At 38.6% G+C, this 21,458-nt stretch overlaps 1 protein-coding gene across 17 annotated transcripts; it reads right to left on the bottom strand.

The window, feature by feature from the left end:
- Positions 1–911: 911 nt before the first annotated feature.
- ZNF283 (zinc finger protein 283) lies at positions 912–20,834 on the bottom strand. Of its 17 annotated transcripts, none has more exons than XM_086353003.1 (6): positions 15,679–20,834; positions 14,762–14,815; positions 14,318–14,379; positions 13,582–13,669; positions 11,154–11,280; positions 912–4,373 (listed from the first exon to the last, which is right to left on the bottom strand). In XM_086353003.1, exons 3-6 carry the CDS (start codon positions 14,329–14,331, stop codon positions 2,671–2,673), a joined length of 1,932 nt encoding a protein of 643 aa, XP_086209129.1. In that variant the 5' UTR covers positions 14,332–14,379; positions 14,762–14,815; positions 15,679–20,834; the 3' UTR covers positions 912–2,670. The 17 variants fall into 17 exon arrangements, with proteins under 17 accessions (XP_086209129.1, XP_086209133.1, XP_086209131.1 ...); XM_086353007.1 differs by having other exon boundaries at positions 14,318–14,376; positions 14,786–14,815; XM_086353005.1 differs by having other exon boundaries at positions 15,790–15,950.
- Between the last annotated feature and the right edge of the window lie 624 nt (positions 20,835–21,458).

Below are 21,458 nucleotides of genomic sequence, written 5' to 3'. Positions count from 1 at the left end.
CCTGAGTATACCAGAAACAGGAAGAAGTCAAAGAGTCTGTCAGTATAAATAATTATCACAGTATAACAAATTAAATACAACTGCAGGAAGAGATGATAAAATGGCATTTGATAAAACTCAGGAGCCATGCCTACTTAGACACAACAAAGATATTTACTCATAAGAGAAAACATTAGAAGGCAACTGAGAGTACGATACTGTCATCCTGTCATAGCTAAATAATCAGACTTGGTGACTGAAATTTCCAACTTTATCGTCTCTTTTAGTTATGGTTGCACCTCCCAATGCAGTTTCACACTCTCAAGATGTTATATAAGTCATGAGAATTAGTATTTCCATAATGAAGTTTGAGATACGCCAACTTAAACACAGTTGAACAATTTTCTTCACTACTCTTTAGTCTTTTGATAAGCTGATAAGGTACTTTAGGTAGTTCCTTAAGAGGGTATTTTATTATTTTTTTTAAGAGGGTATTTTAGAAGATGCTGCTTCATAAGCTTCTTTAATCAGAGAATTAATTTCCTTTGTTCCTCAAGTACTATTAAGCACTGGTGACTTCTGAGACCTATTCAGAAATGGTAGGATAAGGTGCTATCGCCATATCGCCTAGTTAACATGTAAATATGGTACCCAGGAGGAGTAAAATACTAACTGGTGATGATATATTCTATTAAAACACTCAAAGTATTCTGCTTTGTATTACATTTGATTATTACAATTATGCAGAATAATGCTGTCAACCACTAGACCATAAACGACTGAACAGAGATACCATGGATGGCCTATCTGCAAAAATGGACAGAGAAGTGAGGTGCAGATTAAAACAATGACCAAGATAAACCACAGACATTTGTCAGTCCAGTTCTTATGTAACTGATTTTTTGGAAATCAGTCATTTTTAAAGGGTCAAATTCTGAGTATATAAACATTCTTTTATTTCATCATAACTAATATACTTTCATGTCGGCACTAAATCATAACAGCCACCCAGATGAAAATGAAAAGTCACCAATTTTGAGATGCATTCTGATTTACAAATATTAAATTCTTCTTAGAATTAAGTCATTGCATGTAATTTCCTACTCTAAAAGTCACACAAATCTAAGATGAACTATCAGAATGAATTAAACTTATACTGATTCTTTTTTTTTTTTTTTGTCAGTTAGCCTATATTTCCATTTAAACCAGAATATTTGGGGCTTGGATATTTTTATCTCTATTAAATTATTTCATATAATTTCATAAAAATTATTTTCTATTGTGCAATCTTACATCTGGATTCTGCTTACTGGCATTTTAATTAAAAATTGTGCATTTACCTGGGTCAGGAAGTTCCCCTGGAGGAGGGCATGGCAACCCATTCCAGTATTCTTGCCTGGAGAATCTCCATGGACAGAGGAGCCTGTCGGGCTATAGTCCATGAGTTCACAAAGAGTCAGACATGACAAGCAACTGAACAGGCATGCACGGAAATTCAATTAATCTAGCTTTTGCTTTTTACAGGCTATCTCCATTTAGTTTTGTTACTAGATATATATGTTATCCAGATGAGATAGTAAAAAAATTTTTTTTTCCTCTTGAAATTGATACCTAAGAAGATGACAATTTCCAACTATTGTTTCTAAAAAAGAGATCTTGGAGCAATTTTTTTCAGTCTTTTCCTTTGCTTATTGATCCAAATATGTTTAAATAGATTGTGTTGCCTTAAATAAAAAAAGAAAAACTCCATATCTCTAATTATATCTTTTCTTATTAATGATTCTACAATGTTGCCAACTTTCTTGACTTTTCCTTATTCAGATTTACCAAAGTCTGATGAAGTATACATCATACATATCTTATGAAGTATTAAGTATTCTGCTACTCTAATCATTGTCTGACGAGTGAAGAATTCTTATTCTAATTAAGTTACTTTGTAACTTGTCTCCTGTTTTAAAGTATGAATGTTGTCTCTCAACTTAGAGAGGGAAGGACAAACTTTTCATTTTTAATTTCCAATCATTCATTGACTGATACTTTTGTAAAATATAATGTTATGGCAATATCAAATTTCTATGAAAGTTTCCAAACATTTACTCTCACTTTCTGCATTTATCTCATGATTGACAGGCAATGATTTTATAGACTGGCAGAACATCTCTGGACAATAGCTGGAGTAGCACTTGTATAAAGGCCTTCCTACAATTCTAATTCAAATGGCTTCTCATTAGGATGAATTCCCTGATGTATTTTAAGATGTTTACCATGATTACAAGTCTTCCCATACTCCTTAAATTCACAGGATTTCACAGCAGTATGAATTCTCTGATATGCAAGAACCAAACTAAATTTAAAATCTTCCCAAATCCCTTTAACAGTTTCTGATGAGCATAATTTTTCCAACGCTTATGAGACTTTGTATTATGAATTAAAGATCTTTACACATTTCCTACATTTAAATGGTTTCACATCAGTATAGATGTTCAAGATCATACAGAAGTCGAAAGGCCTTTTCATAGTCCTCATTTTCAAAATATTCCTCACTAATATGAATTTTCTGCTATCAGTTATCCATACAGTTTAGGGTTTTTCACATTCCCTACATTCAAAAGGTTTCTCAAGAGTAAGACTTCTCACATTAAGTAAGTTGTCTATATACATACACAAACACATTCTTTCACATTTCTTCAGTCATAAAGTTTCACCAGCATCAACTGCCCCATTTGAATAGGCTGTCCATATAAAGGCTTCCCCATACTCTTTGTATTTGTAGGGTTTATCATTATTACTAATTCTCTCATGTTGAACATGGCTTATGCCACAGGTAAAGGTCTTCCCAAATTCCTTACATTGATAAGGTTTCTCACCAGTATGAAATCTCTGATGAACACTAAGTTGATAGTCACTATTGAAGACCTTCCCACAGTCTCTACATTCATAGTATTTCTCACCAGTATGAACTCTCTCATGTTTAACAAGGCTTGAACCCCAACTAAAGGCCTTCCCACATTCCTTACATTTAAAAGGTTTCTCACCAGTATGGATTTTCTGATGTTGAGTAAGGTGATAGCCACGACTAAAGGTCTTTCCACATTCTTTACATTCATAGGGTTTCTCACCAGTATGGATTCTCTCATGTTGAACCAGACTTGAGCCACAATTAAAGGCCTTCCCACATGCCTTACATTTATAGGGTTTCTCACCAGTATGAAATATCTGATGTCGAGTAAGTTGATAGCCACTACCAAAGGTTTTTCCACATTCTTTACATTCATAAGATTTCTCACCAGAATGAACTCTCTCGTGTTTAACGAGGCTTGAACCCCAACTGAAAGCCTTCCCACATTCCTTACATTCAAAAGGTTTTTCACCAGTATGGATTTTCTGATGTTGAGTAAGGTGATAGCCACGACTAAAGGCCTTTCCACATTCTTTACATTCATAGGGTTTCTCACCAGTATGGATTCTCTCATGTTGAACCAGACTAGAGCCACAATTAAAGGTCTTCCCACATTCCTTACATTCGTAGGGTTTCTTGCCAGTATGAAATATCTGATGTCGAGTAAGTTGATAGCCCCAACAAAAACCCCTTCCACAAATTTTACATACATAAGGTTTCTTACCAGTATGGATTTTATGATGCTGAGTAAGTTGATAGCCACGACTGAAGGCCTTCCCACATTCTTTACATTTATAAGGTTTCTCACCTGTATGAATTATCTCATGTTTAGCAAGGCTTGAGCCCCAAAAAAAGGCCTTCCCACATTCTTTACATTCATAAGATTTCACACCAATATGAATTTTCTGATGTTGAGTAAGGTGATAGCCACGACTAAAGGCCTTCCCACATTCTTTACATTCATAGGGTTTCTCACCAGTATGAATTCTCTCATGTTTAACAAGGCTTGATCCCCAACTAAAGGTCTTCCCACATTCCTTACATTCATAAGGTTTCTCACCAGTATGAAATCTCTGATGCACAGTGAGTTGATAGGCACTTAAAAAGTCCTTCCCACATTCTTTACATTCAAAATGTTTTTTAGCCATATGAATTATCTCATGTTGAACAAGTTTTGAGCCATGTCTGTAAGCCTTCCCACATTCCTTACAAATGTAAGGTTTTTCTTGATTAGGAGTTCTTTGATGTGCAATAAGAGATTCATGCTTTTTGTAAGTGGGCATTTTTTCATAGCTGATTATCACTTGACTGAACAATCTCTCTTGGTGTTCCTGGAGCCCCTTGAATCTGCTCTTACACTTCCAGTTATTTTTGAAAATGGATGCCTCGAGCTCAATGGTTTTACTTCTTTCCTTTATCTTCCACTGGGAAAAATTTATTTCAAAAATGTCCTTTTTTGAAAATGTATTTTTTGTCTCATATGTCGACTCCAAATCTGAAAGAAAACAAGAAAACCACAACATTTTATTTCCTTTACCAGAAAAAAAAGTCCTTTATACTAGAAGTAAAGACAAATTGAAAATAATACTCATAAGTGAACTGCATCAGGAGACTTAGTAAATTCCTAAGCACAAGCCTCTCTCCTGTCTAACAACAAATTCAGTTGTGATTTTTCAGCTCTTCTGATCTCATTGTTCTTTTTTTTGGGGGGGGGGGCTTTTTTTTTAATTTATTTTTTATTAAAGGATAATTGCTTTACAGAATTTTGTTGTTTTCTGTCATCATCATGTTCTGATTTGACAGTTTTCTGGAGGATTCCACAAAGGTCATTTTAACAAGTTCCTCATCATCTTCCTTTGTAAAGTCTCTTAAACTAAAATGTGCCCTTCCACCAATCAAGTCACTGGGCAAAGGATATTAGGATCTGAATTCAGGGCTGCTAAGGTGAGTGGAATTTGTGATTCAAGGTTTATCAAAGGAGAAGCCATGCAAAGGAGCCCCAGGAACCTATGCAGGGGTTCTTCCTTGGATCTGTAACCAAATATTATGCATCACAAGGTGCCTGGGGTATTGACTACAACCAGAGATTCTAGAAGTTGCACACTGGAAGTCAACCCAGTTCAAATGGAAAGACCTCAATGAACACTCCCAAGCATCTACTTTGAGGTCTCTGAAAGACCATATACTGAAAGTAAGAACCATACCCTGGAGCAATAGTTCTCAAACTTTTTGGTCTCAGTAGACTCTTATACTCTTCAATATTGGTGAATCGCTTGCTTGCGCATGTGTAAGTATATCTGAAATACAAAGTATACAAATCTAGTGTTTTTGCCTATTGGTGATTGTATAATACCTTGGTAAGCTAATAAATGTTGGATGAGTACTGTGGAAATGATTGTGGGAAGCAATTTTAATCAACAATAATTGGGCACAGGCCTAAACTGCACTGACTATTGCTATTTTATTTAATAATTTCTTATTGTTTCATATACAATAACATTTGGATGTGAAGACTGTGTGTATATCCAAAAGGAAGCCAGTATTTAAACTGACCAACCTAATATTACAATTACTTTGAGATGACCAAATGTAAACTAAAAGGAGTGCACTTATTTACAACTTAGCCTCAATAAGTAGTTCAACAAATAAGAATTGAGCTTCCATTATAATTACTTGGTATTTGAATGTTTTTGTTTAAGGCTCAACAGTGATAGTAAATGAACAGAAGTTTAGCTTCTTTTTAGATGTTAAAAAAAAAAAAAAGCATTGAGGACCCAAAAGAGCTTTTGTTTATGTAGGCTATATCTTTTGAAATTAACCATATTAGAAATTAAAACTGAGAAATTAAAAGTTATTAATTTATTTAAAAATGATAAATCAAAAAAAAATAAATAAATAAAAATGATAAATCATTAATGTTAAATAACACATTTTATGAAAAGTAACCATATTTGGAAGAAAAATTCCAAAACAAAAAATTAATGAATAACTTCTTAAAATATTTTGTAAGTCTCTTTAATATCTGGCTTAACAGAGGACAACTGGATTCTTTTGCATTCAAACTGTGGCAATGCTATTTTGGTTGAAGAAATAGCACTGAAGAAAATAGCATATGAAGAAAATCCAGCCTCTAACAGATATATAATTATAAAATAGCAGAATATTCTATGAGCTTGTTTAGGTAATAGTGGATGCTATTCTTTGATACAGTAAAACATGAGAAGTGATGGTTTCTTAAAAGGTTAGTTCCAAGGTGGAGTATGCAACCATACCCATGAACTTTTCATATTATGTTACAGAATCCATTACACTTTAGATGATTTTCTTTTATCCATGCATAATTCTGTAATATCATGCACTGGTCATTTGAAAAATACTGGTTCACTGAATTCTGCAGATATTTGAAATGCTGACGTATTTCATTACATAATATCGAAGAAAACCATAAGTTAAAAATATATCTACCTCACCAGAAAAATATTTACTGGGAAGCTGTAAAGTTCAAAATAATGGATATAAGCTTCACACAATTCTAATTTTTACTTGAAAGTTTAAATTTTATCATTGGCAATAAATACTCTTAGTTGTTCTTAAAGTGACATGCTCATTTAGAAGAAAATGTTTTCCAACTACTCAAGCCTTCAACCATAGTGTGCCTGTCAGTCATTCTTTCAAGGAAAAAAAAAGGGTGTTCCATGAAAAAAGCAGCTAGTTTAACTCATAATTCAAACAATGACACAGGCAGTTTCCTGCAAGGTAACCACTACACTTCAGTATACAGCAGAAGAGCTTAATGAAGACTTTCCATCTCATCACACATAATATTTTCAAAACGCATCCTCAAGGATCAGTTTTTAATAAAATGAGGCCCAGAGCAGGATCTGAAGGTCAGCCAGCACGAGGACAGTCACAATGTAAAAAGGTTTTCTCATGTCAGGAGTCAGAATGCAAGCAAGGTAAGGACAAGTGTTCATGTGCTGAGTGACTTGGCATGGGTTGTCACAGTCCAAGTGGGATAAGAAAGGCAATCACGCGATCAAGGTGGTGGTGGCAGTGGTAACAGAAGACTGGTTAGTCACAGAGAGTTTGATCAAATAAATACAGTCATCCCTTGGTGGTTATCTTGGGGGATTGGTCCCAGAACCCACCTCAGGTACCCAAGGATGCAAAGTCCCATAGTTGACCCTCCTTTTCCATGGATGTAGAACCTGTGGAAACGGAGAGTCTACTGTATATTTCTTGACAAAAATCTGCATATAAGTGGACCTTCATGGTTCAAACCCATGTTGTTCAAGGGTCAACTATAAATAGATTAAGAATAATGGAACCCATGTTTTTCATTGTCAGAAAAGGGAGTTAGAAATATGGAAGGTGAATAAGCTGAAATGAAACCTGTAGTGTTGAAAAGGAACTGGAGACATCTGTGTGAACTCATGGGATAGATGTAAATGTGTGTACATACATGCATGCTGCATATAAACATATTCTCTTCCTACTCTGTTCACTGAGAGGGCCTAGGGACAGCCATTCCCCAGCAGCAATGAGCAAATCTAGCACTCAGATTCTGGCTTCTAAATACCATACTCAACTAAAAGGAACCAGGGCACCTTGAAGAAAAGGCTGACTTTAGGGCTGGAACATGGAGTTATGTCAGAAAATAAGGTGTTCTAAGTGTGATGGAGACATGCCAAAGGACACAGAAGCTACTATTTAGAGGGTTCCCACCCACCTCTGGAACCAGCTCATATATTTTGAGCTTCAAAATAAATAATGGGAAGAACAAATTACAACCTACTGACTAGAAATCCAACATATGAATAAACCGAAAGTTTGAAGAGGAATACAACATTTAATAGCCTCAAAGTTCCTCCTCATAAAAGTCTCATTAAAGGGGTTAATTTCCAAAATATACAAACAGCTCATACAACTCAATAAAAACAAACAACCCAATCAAAAAATGGACACAAGATCTAAATAGACATTTCTCCAAAGAACACATACAGATAGCCAACAGGGACATAAAAAAATGCTCTACATCACTAATTACTACAGAAATGCACAACAAAACTGCACTGAGGCATCCCTTCATACCAGTCAGAATGGCCACCATAAAAGTCTATAAGTAATAAATGCTGGAGACAGTGTGGAGAAAAGGGAACCCTCATACACTGTTGGTGGGAATATAAAATGGTACAGTCACTACGGAGAACAAAAACAGAGGTTCCTTAAAAAAAATAAAAATAGAGCAATTATTATTATTCAGTAATCCCACTCCTGGGCATATATCTTGAAAAGACAAAAACTCTAATTCAAAAAGATACATGTACCCCATGTGCATAGCAGCATTATTTATAATAGCCAAGACATGGCAACAACCCAAATGCCCATCAATAGACAACTGGTTTAAGAGAATATGATATATATACACACAATGGAATATTACTTAGCCATAAAAAGGAATGAAATATTGTCGTTTCCAGCAACATGGATGGTGCTAGAGAATATCATACTAAGTAAAGTAAGTCAAACAGAGGAAGACAAATATTATATGACATCACTTATATGTGGAATCTAAGAAATAATACAAATGAATCTATATACAAAACAGAAACAGAGACATAGAAAAGAAACTTATGGTTACCAAAGGGGAAAGTCAGGGGAGGAAGAAATTAAGAGTATGGGATTAACAAAACTACTATACACAGAATAGAAAAACAATAAGCATTTATTGTATAGCACAGGGAACTATAGTCAATATCTTGTAATAACCTATAATGGAACACAATCTGAAATATATATATATATATACACACATATATATGTATAACTTAATCACTTTGCTATATACTTGAAACATAATACTGTAAATTTTTATTCAAGAAATAAGGAATGTAAATCAAGAAAAGATGAATGGTTTCAGACTGAAACTAAACAATCCAAATTCCTATGAAAACAACAACACAACTGTATATTATCTAACCCGTGTTTATCTCCAGGACCAGTACACACTCCTTTACTAACTCTACCCTTCTTAGAGTTCTTCCAATAAAGTTCCTTACCACCTTCAGGACCTTTGCCCTTCAGTTCACAGGTATTCATATAACCTGATTCTAGACCTCACATTTCTATTCAAAAAAGCTTTCCCTGACCCCCTTATCTGAATTAGCTGTATCAGTTCCCATCATTTTCTGTTCTCTTATGCTGCCTGCCTCTCATGAACATGTTTCATTACATGATACTATTTATCTATTTATTTACTTATTTATGTTTCTCCCCAATGACACAAAGTACACAAGAATGAGCAAGTTATCAATCTTGTTCCTGATGGTATTAATAGTGCCCAGTATGCAGCCTGGCTAGGAGTAGGAACTCCAAATATGTGGTGAATTGATGAACGAGTATGTATATTCATTCACATACACAAATGCAAAACAGCTGGAAAATAGCTATATCCAACATATAAGTAAAATAGTTCCAACGAGAACAAAAAAGAATTCCTCACTGAAATGGGAGGGAAATAGAAGAAGAGAAACAAGGAGTCTCAGAAATGAGATCAGGATGAAGTTTCTCTGGTAGCTCAAACTGAGATCTCTATCTTCTCCCAGGTGTCAGGCCTTCACTCCACAGGCCTTGGTCCTTCATAAGGAACTTCCAAACACCATCCCAGCTGTTCCCTTTCTCCTCCTGTGTGACCTGTGAGGTTGTTCCCTGGGCTGATGGCTCCCTCCTGCCTTTGCCTTCCTGGGATCTAACTTCTTGCACCTCCTCACATCCCCAGCAATTATCCAGGGCTCTTCTCCTTAGAAATGGAGTGTCTGCTTGCAGGAAAAGAAATCTCAAATGGTGCAGAGATTTTTGTTTGTTTGTTTTTTTAATTATAAGTGCAAAACATTTGGTTAAATTTGCAATAAAGGTAAAAATAATATTGACAAAGACTCCAGAGAAGAGCGAAACAGTGGGAATGAACATGAGATCATATGAAGTAGAAAAATGACCTTGTTTTAGGCTCATTCAGGTTCTACCTCTTTTGAGCAAACAGAACACATAATGGTGATTTTAAAACACAGATTCTAGAGCCAGACTTCTTAGGTTCAACTGTTGCCACTGTGTCCCCACCAGCTGTGTGACCTTGGGAGGTCATTTAAACTGTGTATGTGCCTCAGTAATCTCATCTATAAAAAGGGTTAAAAATAGTACCTACCTCATGGGAATGTTGTAAAAGTTAAAAACATTCATGTATTTGCTCTGCTCAGTACAGGGCCTGGTTTTTAGTAAGCATAACGTTAACTATTAATGTTATTATTGTTACTGTTGTTATTTTGCTAAGGTGAAAACAAGTTTTGTGAGACATTTCTAGGATTTAACTCAGTGTAGGATTTAACTTTGTCAAGTGCAAAGTTCAGATTGTAATTTTCAACTTTAAATATGTTGGAAGTAAAGGAACATGTTCACTTAGCATGCAATGAATTTCTGTTCATTCAATCCACCACTCTATTAAAGTAGAGAGGTTCTTCTGAGAGCCACAGTGTATCAGGATTTTGTTTCTAGCTGTACTTCCCATATGTGGGTCAGAACATAACAAAGGGGAGCAATTCTTTAAGGTGAATAAAAATCACCAGGGACCATAAGTAAATACAGATGCTGGAGTAGGACCTGACAAGGTGCAATTTCTAACAAACCCTGGAAGAAGTTGATGATAGGTGTTTGTGTAACACTTAAAAATAAAAAAGTTAAAACCCCACATAAACCAAATCATGGCTTCTAATCACTGAGAGAACAATCCACATTATTCCCCGAAACCAACACCACAGCCTGTCACCTAGGCTCTTCCTGTCTCCCTCACTCACTTCTGGGTACTCTCTCTTTCACTAACTCTCTTCTGGCTTTTCTATGGTCCCTCACACAAAAGAACCACACTATGACTAGCAAGGACAGAGATCACCTGTAGAAATGCTGACGTTAAACACAGCATGAAATGTGGTTTCTCTGACAGTAGTTATGAAATAAACATATGCCCCATAATACAAATCCAGCTCCTTGGTCATTGAAGAGACGCCACTGCAGAAAAGGCCAGAGGAGGGTTGAAGCTCCCTGAGGGATGGGATGATCAAGGTGCTCAGTGAACCCACTTCTAAGCCAATGAATACCAACGCATTATTTTGAGAACATGAAGGTGAAATTCACCTGATTTCTTCAAAAAGAGCCCTGTAATTCCCAGTGGAGAAAGCTGATGTTGCAGATAGAAAAGTAAATTATTTCAGGCATATGACCTTACCCAGTGAGACCAAGTTGCTGTAGTTCTCCAACATCACATCCACATACAAGTCCCTCTGAGCAGGGTCCAGAAATTCCCACTCCTCCTGAGAGAAGTCAATGGCCACATCCCTGAATGTCACCATGCCCTAAAACCAAAAACCCACTCATTACTTGTGAAATTAAAGAAATTAAAAAAATATTCCCAAGAGGAAAAAAGAGAGGAGTATGAAGGATAACCTATAAGAAGAGAAAAATATAGCAACCAAGTCAGCTGAAAGCCTGTGAAACAGATGGGTAGGAAAAAGTAAGGAAATTAGTATGATTAAAGCAGAGTGTCTACACGTTCAAAAAGAAACCTGTTACCGCAGAAAGAACTTCCTGTATACTGTGAGATAATTCAGCTTCCCAGATCTGTCTGATATGCATAAAATAATCCTAGTTTCTCCTCTATTAAATAAAAAGTGTGTTGTGGGAAGGGACAGGGATGTTTATGGGTGTGTATACATACATACAACCTGCTATGTGCCCACTTCATAAATTCTTTATATATAGGAATTGCTACACCATCTTGTCCCTTTAAAAAAATATGAAAAAAACCCCACTTTTCCCAAATGTACTATAAAATCTCTTATTTTAGAAAAATGATTTCCATTAAATTAAAGATTACCATTAAACCTCAAGTGAATCATTCTCTTAGATTATATCATAGGCATTTTCCTTTTTCTTCTTATATTAATTTTTTACTGAAGTATAGTTGATTTATAATATTGTGCTAGTTGCAGGTATTGGAGAAGGCAATGGCACCCCACTCCAGTACTCTTGCCTGGAAAATCCCATGGATGGAGGAGCCTGGTAGGCTGCAGTCCATGGGGTCGCCAAGAGTCAGACACGACTGAGCGACTTCACTTTCACTTTTCCTTTCATGCATTGGAGAAGGAAATGGCAACCCACTCCAGTGTTCTTGCCTGGAGAATCCCAGGGATGGGGGAGCCTGGTGGGCTGCCGTCTATGGGGTCGCACAGAGTCAGACACGACTGAAGTGACAGCAGCAACAGCAGCAGTTTCAGGTATATAGCACACGGATTTCAGATTCTTTTCCCTTATAGGTAATTATAAAATACTGAGTATAGTTCCCTGTGGTTAGCATTTTTTTCTTATTATGATGAATTTAATACATAAAACATTTTTATTAGATGCAACTCAGTTCATCATATGAATGTACAAGATTAATAACTATTACACATTTAGGGTGAACAAAACTTTTAAAGAGTTTCTTAATTCCAGGAGTCTGTTATCATCCAGTATTTAAGAATCTGGATCCTCTTCTTATGTGGTACCATCAACCATCCATCGCTTAACACATTCCTTGTTCTCGAGTTGGAAGATACGGATAGAAGATCATGACATGACACAGATGTCACAACCTGGTCAATAACAAAATGGACTTTGACACTGGTGTTTATTGATAAGGGAATCCCTGGAAAGAACCACTTACTCCCCACTCTAATCCTGAAAGTTCACAAAACATGTGATCTCATACAAACTGAAGCTGAAACTAAGAAATCCTATATTCTATGTTATCTTTCTGGAAAACTCAGGTCTGTGTAGAAGTTCCAAGTTTTCCTGTGTGATCCAAAGGAACCCTCATCACTAACTCATCACACCACAGACCTGTCATGGGAATGAGAAACCCTAATAAGGGAAACGGGGCAGCCCTGGCTGAACGAAGATGGAAGTAATAACAAAAGGCAAGACTTAAGACAGCCTGATATGGATCTGTGCCAGTTAAACACCAAAGCTCTACCAGAGAATACACAATTGAAACTCTTCCCATGGGTGACCATTCAGCTGGCTAAGGGCAGAGCACCCTGACCCGCTTCTTTGATAGCTGTATATTGGCCTGAAAAAGGAAAACTATTGAGGAAACTTTATCCGTTTTTTTTCTAGATAGAACATGAATTAATCAGCATCTTGGCTTGCAAAAGGAAAACTGGTGCTTTCCAAAGGTCTTAAGTCTTCATTCTCTCCTCTTTCCTCCTCTTATATGAATCCTCTTCATGCCTTTGAAAGATGATGAACTCAACCTACTGTTGGTTTTCCTAGTATATAAATAAAAGCGAACTGATTGTTCAGTATATTTCTTTGTGTTATTCTTGGACAGATGCTCAAATATTTCCCTTAGAGGACTCCATCCCTTCACTGCTCTTGATGGAAGACTGAGCCACAGGAGATGTTGAGTTAAGTGGTTGATGAATACGATGGTGCTGATTGGAAATGGCACAGAGGGCAGACGCTGGGATATTTGGCATCACCCTTTACTGGAACAGGAAGAACTGAGAAGGAGGTTCAAGGAGGGGGTTCTGTTAAGTAGAAAGCTTTAGGGTAATTCAGGAAAAGATCCACGTGACCTAAACATCACAACATGTCAAGGAGAAAGACCAACTTACGTCAGTCATGGTTCTAGAATCCCAGGAACTAATTAGTGCTCCATAGAGTTCCTCTATTGGTGAAGCACAGAGTCCAGAAAAGCCAGAGCTGCAGAAGGAAAAAGAAGCTTTAGTCCAGGTGTGCTGAAGTGAGCCTGTCCTGACTTAAACAACTGAATAAAAAGACATCAAAATAATAAGAATGATTAACTCTATGGGATATAATTTTAACTTCCTTTTCTATACATTTCCCAGATTGGTGAATGTTTTGCAACAAACCCGTGTTAACTCTGAAATCAGAAAAATAAAAGTGAAAGTTGCTCAGTCGTGTCCAATTCTTTGCGACCCCATGGACTGTGGTCTGCCAGGCTCCTCTGTCTGTGGAATTCTTCAGGCACAAATACTGGAGTGGGTAGCTGTTCCAGTCTCCAGGGGATCTTTCCAACCCAGGGACTGAACCCAGGTCTCCCACACTGCAGGCAGATTCTTTTCCATCTTGAGCTACCAGCGAAGCCCAAGAATACTGGAGTGAGCAGCCTATCCCTTCGCCAGGAAGTTTCCTGACCCAGGAGTCAAACTGGGGTCTCCTGAATTGCAGGTGAATTTTTACCAGCTGAGCTACCAGGGAAGCCCAATTAGAAAAATAAAGATATTTCCAAATGTAAAAAATTGAGTGATAGGGAATTCAGTCATGAAGAAAAATGAACCAACAGGCCCAACACTGAAAATCAGTGGGTCTGAAACAAATGACACCTACCAGCTCCTCAACATCTTGTAGCTGTAGCACAGTGAGACACTTTCACTGTCAAGATTCTCCTGTGAATGAACACAAATTATTTTTTCCCTTCAAAGTCAGAGCAGGGAAATCTACACACATAAACACAACAATATTTCCTACAGAGTAGATACTTAACCAGTGTGGCTACACCATTCTCATTCTTCACTGAATGGTCAATTTAAAACATTTGGATATAATCCTTGAAAAATGCCTTCCAATGCATTCGAGGATTTGAACAATTTGCCATATGAACAGATGGCTACTGACTGAGGAGAAGGACAATAGGGGGTCTCTGGGGAGAGGGCTGCATCAGCGTGGTGGGTCATTCACCAGAAGGCCCAGGACAGACACTACTAATGGAGATACTTAACGTCAAGGAAAACAAAAATTCTCATAATTATAAACAAAGGTGGGACTTCCCTGGCAGTCCAGTGGTTAGGACTTCACCTTCCAATCCAGGGAGTGTGAGCTCGATCCCTGTGGCCAAAAAAACCAAAACATATAACAGGAGCAACGTTGTAACAAATTCAATAAAGACTTAAAAAAGAGAAGCAGAGAGAGATAAGAAACAAAGGGAACTATGAATTAAAAAAAGAAAGACAAATTCACCTGAACCTTGATTTCTAAGTATGCAACACAAAAAATATACAACAGTTCTTTCCTACTTCTCAGGGTCGTCTCAGAAACCCAGCAGCACCGGAGGTGGTGGAGGAGGTGGGGGTGAGGGGGTCGGTAGGGACAGCGAGAAGGGATGAGAAGAAATCGTGAGACACCAGAATTCCTTGGAACACAGACAGACCTAACTAAAAACAAACAAAACACTCTCCGGGGGCACATCTGCCGTCGTCCACACACAAACAAACGGAATTAAAGGGGAAGCTGCAACTCAGCTGAGAGCAATTCCTGGGGACAGAGGTCTGGTTGCAGTGGTGCTGACACGTGAAGCTGGCCCCGCAAAGAGGAATCGTACACATCTTCCCAGGAGACTGTGATGAGGACGCTTCCAGATGTAAAACTGTAAAATTCTCAAGACTCGATCTGTGTCTTCTTGCCGGAAACACACATTCTAAGGCTTAATACAGGGCTTCTTTTCTTGTGGTCATTTAACTCAGGCAGCGACTGAGGGAACCTAGAGCGTCCGCCAAAGCAAACCACACGTACTAACAAGACCACGCACCTCGTCACTTTGTCACACAATCCCAATCTCGCACACCGTTAGGGAGACATACTCTGGCTCTGTCACGCCGTCTGTCACACACCATTTTTCTCAGACTCTCGCTCACACACCAGGCTTGAGGTTCCGGACACCACACAACCTGTCAGCCGCCGGGCCTTCTCACCTCGAGCGCCTCCCTCCCTCACTGCCGTTTCTGACAGGGCGCTGGAGAAGTCCGCTGAGCCCTCCCACCCTGACTGGGGGCTGACCACTTCCTCCAACTCGTCCAACTCACCACGCAGAGTCCAAAAATCTCGGAAACACCGGAAAGAGACCCAGAGACTGAGGTTAGTTTAGGCCCAGAGGTTCATGGGAAATAAGAGCCCGAAAATCCTCAGAGGCTCTAGCCCAGCACTTCGAAGCGCTCTCCGCAAACTCGCCCCGCCCGGAGAGGATTTGTGCCGAAAGACTTCTGGGAAATGTAGTCCGGGGCCAGCGAATCCCCCGGAAGATGGGAACCTGGACCTTCATCCCAGCATGCAACTTGGCTCAGCCTGTCAGGGGCGCCTTTTCTAAAGCCAATCTGAATTTCTGATCTTTGCCGGAGAGAGAAGAGTATTGGCCGAACCTAGTGGCTTCGTTGTCTTTGGTGTGGCTGAGGGAAAGTTAAGAAGTTGTCAATGAAGGTCGAGGAAGGCATTCTCAAGTCCAGGGCAGGTGGAGATGGGGGTTATGATAGCTTACCTTGAACGATGTCGGATTTGTGATCTCCGAAAAAGATTTAGTTTCAGGACCAGAGACCAGGCTTGATCATTCAAGAGCTTTTGTGTAGCAGAGTTTTATTAAAGTATGAAAAGTGACAGAGAAAGCTTCTGACATAGACATCAGAAAGTGGACGGAGAGTCCCCCCCTCGCTAGTCTTAGCAAGGGAGCTATATACTTTTTAAATTGGTCATTGCAATAAATCAAAAGAATGTCTCAAGATTGTAAAGGTCTTACTAGGCCCACTCCCACAATTTGCATTTTAAGGTGACAGGATTAGTTCAGTTCAGTTCGGTTGCTCTGTCGTGTCTGACTTATTGCAACTCCACAGACTGCAGCACACCAGGCCTTCCTGTCCATCACCGGCTCCTGGAGGTTACTCAAACTTATGTCCATTGAGTTGGTGATGCCACCCAAACATCTCATCCTCTGTCGTCCCCTTCTCCTCCTGCTTTGAATCTTTCCCAGCATCAGGGTCTTTTCAAATGAGTCAGTTTTTTGCATCAGGTGGCCAAAGTGTCGGAGTTTCAGCTTCAACATCAGTCCTTCCAATGAATATTCAGGACTGATTTCCTTTAGGATAGACTGGTTGGATCTCCTTGCAGTCCAACAGACTCTCAAGAGTCTTCTCCAACAACACAGTTCAAAAGCATCAATTCTTTGGCACTCAGCTTTCTTTATAGTCCAATTCTCACATCCATACACAACTATTGGAAAAACCATAGCCTTGACTAGACACACCTTTGTTGGCAAAGTAATGTCTCTGCTTTTCATTATGCTATCTAGGTTGGTCATAAATTTCCTTCCAAGGAGCAAGCATCTTTTAATTTTATGGCTGCAGTCACCATCTGCAGTGATTTTGGAGCCCCCCAAAATAAAGTCTGTCACTGTTTCCACTGTTTATTTGCCATGAAGTGATGGGACCAGATGCCATGATCTTAGTTTTCTGAATGTTGAGCTTGAAGCCAATTTTTTCACTCTCCTCTTTCACTTTCATCAAGAGGCTCTTTGATTCTTCTTCGCTTTCTGCCATAAGGGTGGTGTCATCTGCATATCTAAGGTTATTGATATTTCTCCTGGCAATCTTGATTCCAGCCTGTGTTTCATCCAGCCTAGCATTTTTCATGAGGTACTCTGCATATAAGTTAAATAAGCAGGGTGACAATATACAGCCTTGACACACTCCTTTACCAATGTGGAACCAGTCTGTTATTCCATATCCAGTTCTAACTGTTGCTTCCTGACCTGCATACAGATTTCTCAAGAGGCAGGTCAAGTGGTCTGGTATTCCCATCTCTTTAAGAATTTTCCACAGTTTGTTGTGACCCACACAGTCAAGGGTTGTAACATAGTCAATAAAGCAGAAATAGATGTTTTTCTGGAACTCTCTTGCTTTTTCAATGATCCAATGGATGTTTGCAATTTGATCTCTGGTTCCTCTGCCTTTTCTAAAACCAGCTTGAACATCTGAAAATTTATGGTTCACATACTGTTGAAGCCTGGCTTGGAGAATTTTGAGCATGACTTTACTAGCGTGTGAGATGAGTGCACTCATGTGGTAGTTTGAGCATTCTTTGGCATTTTCTTTCTTTGGGATTGGAATGAAAACTGACCTTTTCCAGTCCTGTGGCCACTGCTGAGTTCCAAATTTGCTGGCATATTGACTGCGGCACTTTCACAGCATCATCTTTTAGGATTTGAAATAGCTCAACTGGAATTCCATCACCTCCACCAGCCCTCCTAAGGCTCGCTTGACTTCGCATTCCAGGATGTCTGGCTCTAGGTGAGTGATCACACCATCATGATTATCTGGGTCATGAAGATCTTTTTTGTATAGTTCTTCTGTGTATTCTTGCCACCTCGTCTTAATATCTTCTGCTTCTGTTAGGTCCCTACCATTTCTGTCCTTTGTGTGCCCATTTTTGCATAATATGTTCCCTTAGCATCTCTAATTTTCTTGAAGAGATCTCTAATCTTCCCATGCTATTGTGTTCCTCTATTTCTTTGCATTGATCACTGAGGAAGGCTTTCTTATCTCTTCTTGCTATTCTTTGGAACTCTGCATTCAGATGCTTATAGCTTTCCTTTTCTCCTTTGCCTTTCACTTTTCTTTTCACAGCTATTTGTAAGGCCTCCTCAGACAACCATTTTGCCTGTTTGCATTTCTTTTTCTTGGTGATGGTCTTGATCTCTGCCTCCTGTACAATGTCACAAACCTCCATCCATAGTTCTCCAGGCACTCTATCAGATTGAATCCCTTGAATCTATTTGTCACTTCCACTATACAATCATAAGGGATTTGATTTAGGTCATGCCTGAATGGCCTAGTGGTTTTCCCTACTTTCTTCAGTTTAAGTCTGAATTTGGCAATAAGAAGTTCATGATCTGAGCCACAGTCAGTTCCCAGTCTTGTTTTTGCTGACTGTATAGAGCTTCTCCATCTTTGGCTGCAAAGAATATAATCAGTCTGATTTCGGTGTTGACCATCTGGTGATGTCCATGTGTAGAGTCTTCTCTTGTGTTGTTGGAAGAGGGTGTTTGCTATGACCAGTGCATTCTCTTGGCAAAACTCTATTAGCCTTTGCCCTGCTTCCTTCTGTACTTCAAGACCAAATTTGCCTGTTACTCTAGGTATTTCTTAACTTCCTACTTTTGCATTCCAGTCCCCTATAATGAAAAGGGCATCTTTTTGGGTGTTAGTTCTAGAAGATCTTGTAGGTCTTCATTAGAACTGTTCAACTTCAGCTTCTTCAGCATTACTAGTCAGGGCATAGACTTGGATTACTGATATTGAATGGTTTGTCTTGGAAATGAACAGAGATATAATATATATTTTAAGATGACAGGGTTAGTCAGAAAGTTCTCAAGAAGGAGAAATATGTCCACAAGCAGGATACATTGTTGTTATATTATCATTGGTACAGAGTTTAAGGCAGAACATATCCTTGAGCAAGATGAGTTGTTTTGTTGTGCAATCATCAGCTCTGGGCTTAAAGAACAAAATGTTTGTCCTTTTCTCCTCCTTGAGAACTCCAGACCCCTATCTCCTCCTCTGGGACCTCGGACTTCTTGTCAACCTACCTAGGAATTGATTCTCTCAGTTAGGGGGCTTAGGCCTCAGTGAGCTGAGGCATCTGGGGTAAAAGTTGTGGAAATGACCCTGAGCTGGGCCATGACGAGCTTGCCTGGGTATGAAAGACTGGAGCAGGGTCTGGCAGTTGAAAAGATGAGTGTGTATTGCCTTAGGTGAGCCTGTGGATGCAATTCGATGTCTGGAACACTGTAGAGTTGTTTATATTGATGGGATAGTTTCTGCAAATGTGAATCTCTGTTTCCTAGGCTTCCCTGGTGGCTCAGCTGGTAAAGAATCTCCCTGCAATGTGGGAGACCTGGGTTCGATCCCTGGGTTGGGAAGATCCCCTGGAGAAGGGAATGGCTACCCACTCCAGTATTCTTGCCTGGAGAATTCCATGGACTGTATACTCCATGGGGTCGCAAAGAGTTGGACACAACTGAGCAACTTTCACTTTCAAGGTAGTTTGTATTAAAGATTATATGCCACTGTTGGGAAGCAACAATAAATGGTCATGAATGGATGTGACCATGGGGACCTGTGAGAAGAACAGAGACTTGAGGTCTGTGTCTTTTTGTATTTCTATTAATGTCAGTAACTGAACATGACAGTATTTGTGAGATGTTTTTTCTGATAGGTTTTTCTTTTGTGTGTGTACCATGGTGATTGTGAAAATGGGACACTGTCCAGCTGGAATTGAAAAACAGTACAATGTTATCTAACTTGGCATGTTAGTTTTTTAGTTTGATTATCTACCAAACACTATATGTGCCTGGGAAATCGTGACTGTGTGTTTTGATAGTGAATGACGGTGACTGAGCTGGACAATAATCCAGTTTCATTACCTCGAAAATAGAATAGTGTCATTTCATCTTGTTGGAGAATCAAATTTAATATGCAGAAAAAGACTTGAAATTTATCTGCCAAAAGATTTGGGTATTTTATAATGAATCAAAGATGTTTTATGGGAAAGAATGCAAATCAGCATAACCTTGAAAAATAAAAAAGAAATCAAAGTAACAGCCAGTCACGGAATGGCTGAGGTAGGCTTCCACTCTTCTATGATGTTAAGGAAACTTGAGCAAATGATTTTGAAAACCATGGACTAAAGAAATAAATTCCCACTGGTAGGGGCAGGTAGATTTCAGCAGAGCCCAGAATTAGAGAATCAGATGTGCTATCTTATGGGTCAGATAAGAGATGGAATCTGTTTGAGACGATGTAATTAGTCAGTCAGAAAACTACTTGTTTTATTTCCAAAAATGATCATTGCATTTTAAAATATTCTAAATATACAAAATCTAGTTTCATTTCTTAGACAGGACCTATGCCAGTTGCAATGCTGAACCAAAATATATATAGTTTCTTCTGTCAGACTTTTTTTTATCTGAAATGGTAGATAAAAATAGATGAACAGTTAATGGGTATAGTATTAGGGGAGAAGATAAAATTTCTCTCTTATTGTAATTTCAGAATAAAAGTCTAAGCATTCCTAAAAAAAAAAAAAAAAGTATTTTCTTTTCTGACCTTTTTTTGTTGGTTGGTGTGTTTCTCTTCCAAAACTCTCTCTTTTGCTTCACCCTAATTGGTTTCCTGGGTGTTCACTGGAAGGACTGATGCTAAAGCTGAAACTCCAGTACTTTGGCCACCTCATGCGAAGAGTTGACTCATTGGAAAAGACTCTGATGCTGGGAGGGATTGGGGGCAGGAGGAGGAGGGGACGACAGAGGATGAGATGGCTGGATGGCATCACTGACTCGATGGACATGAGTTTGAGTAAACTCCGGGAGTTGGTGATGGACAGGGAGGCCTGGTGTGCTGCAATTCATGGGGTCGCAAAGAGTCGGACATGACTGAGCAACTGAACTGAACTGAACTGAATTGGTTTCATCAAAATTTTCACTGTCATCAAAATCAGCAGCATTGATTTCACTACATTGCTTTCACTGTTTTCATTTCACTGCAATGACAAATCCAGAAATGAAATATGCCCATTAGAAGAGGAATAGTTATGGAGTACCTATACAGCAGGAGAGTGCACAGCAGTGAAAATTACTGAATTTAACAAATATGATGAGCAAAGAGTTATATATATACAATATAATTTCATTCATAAAACTTTAAAAAGA

This window comes from Bos grunniens, chromosome 18 (genome assembly GCF_055505025.1).
Source record: "Bos grunniens cultivar Pamir isolate PY7600 chromosome 18, Bosgru_T2T1.0, whole genome shotgun sequence".
NCBI classification, from domain to species: domain Eukaryota; kingdom Metazoa; phylum Chordata; class Mammalia; order Artiodactyla; family Bovidae; genus Bos; species Bos grunniens.
The sequence above is the reverse complement of the archived record's forward strand: the minus strand, read 5'-3'. Positions and strand labels throughout refer to the sequence as shown.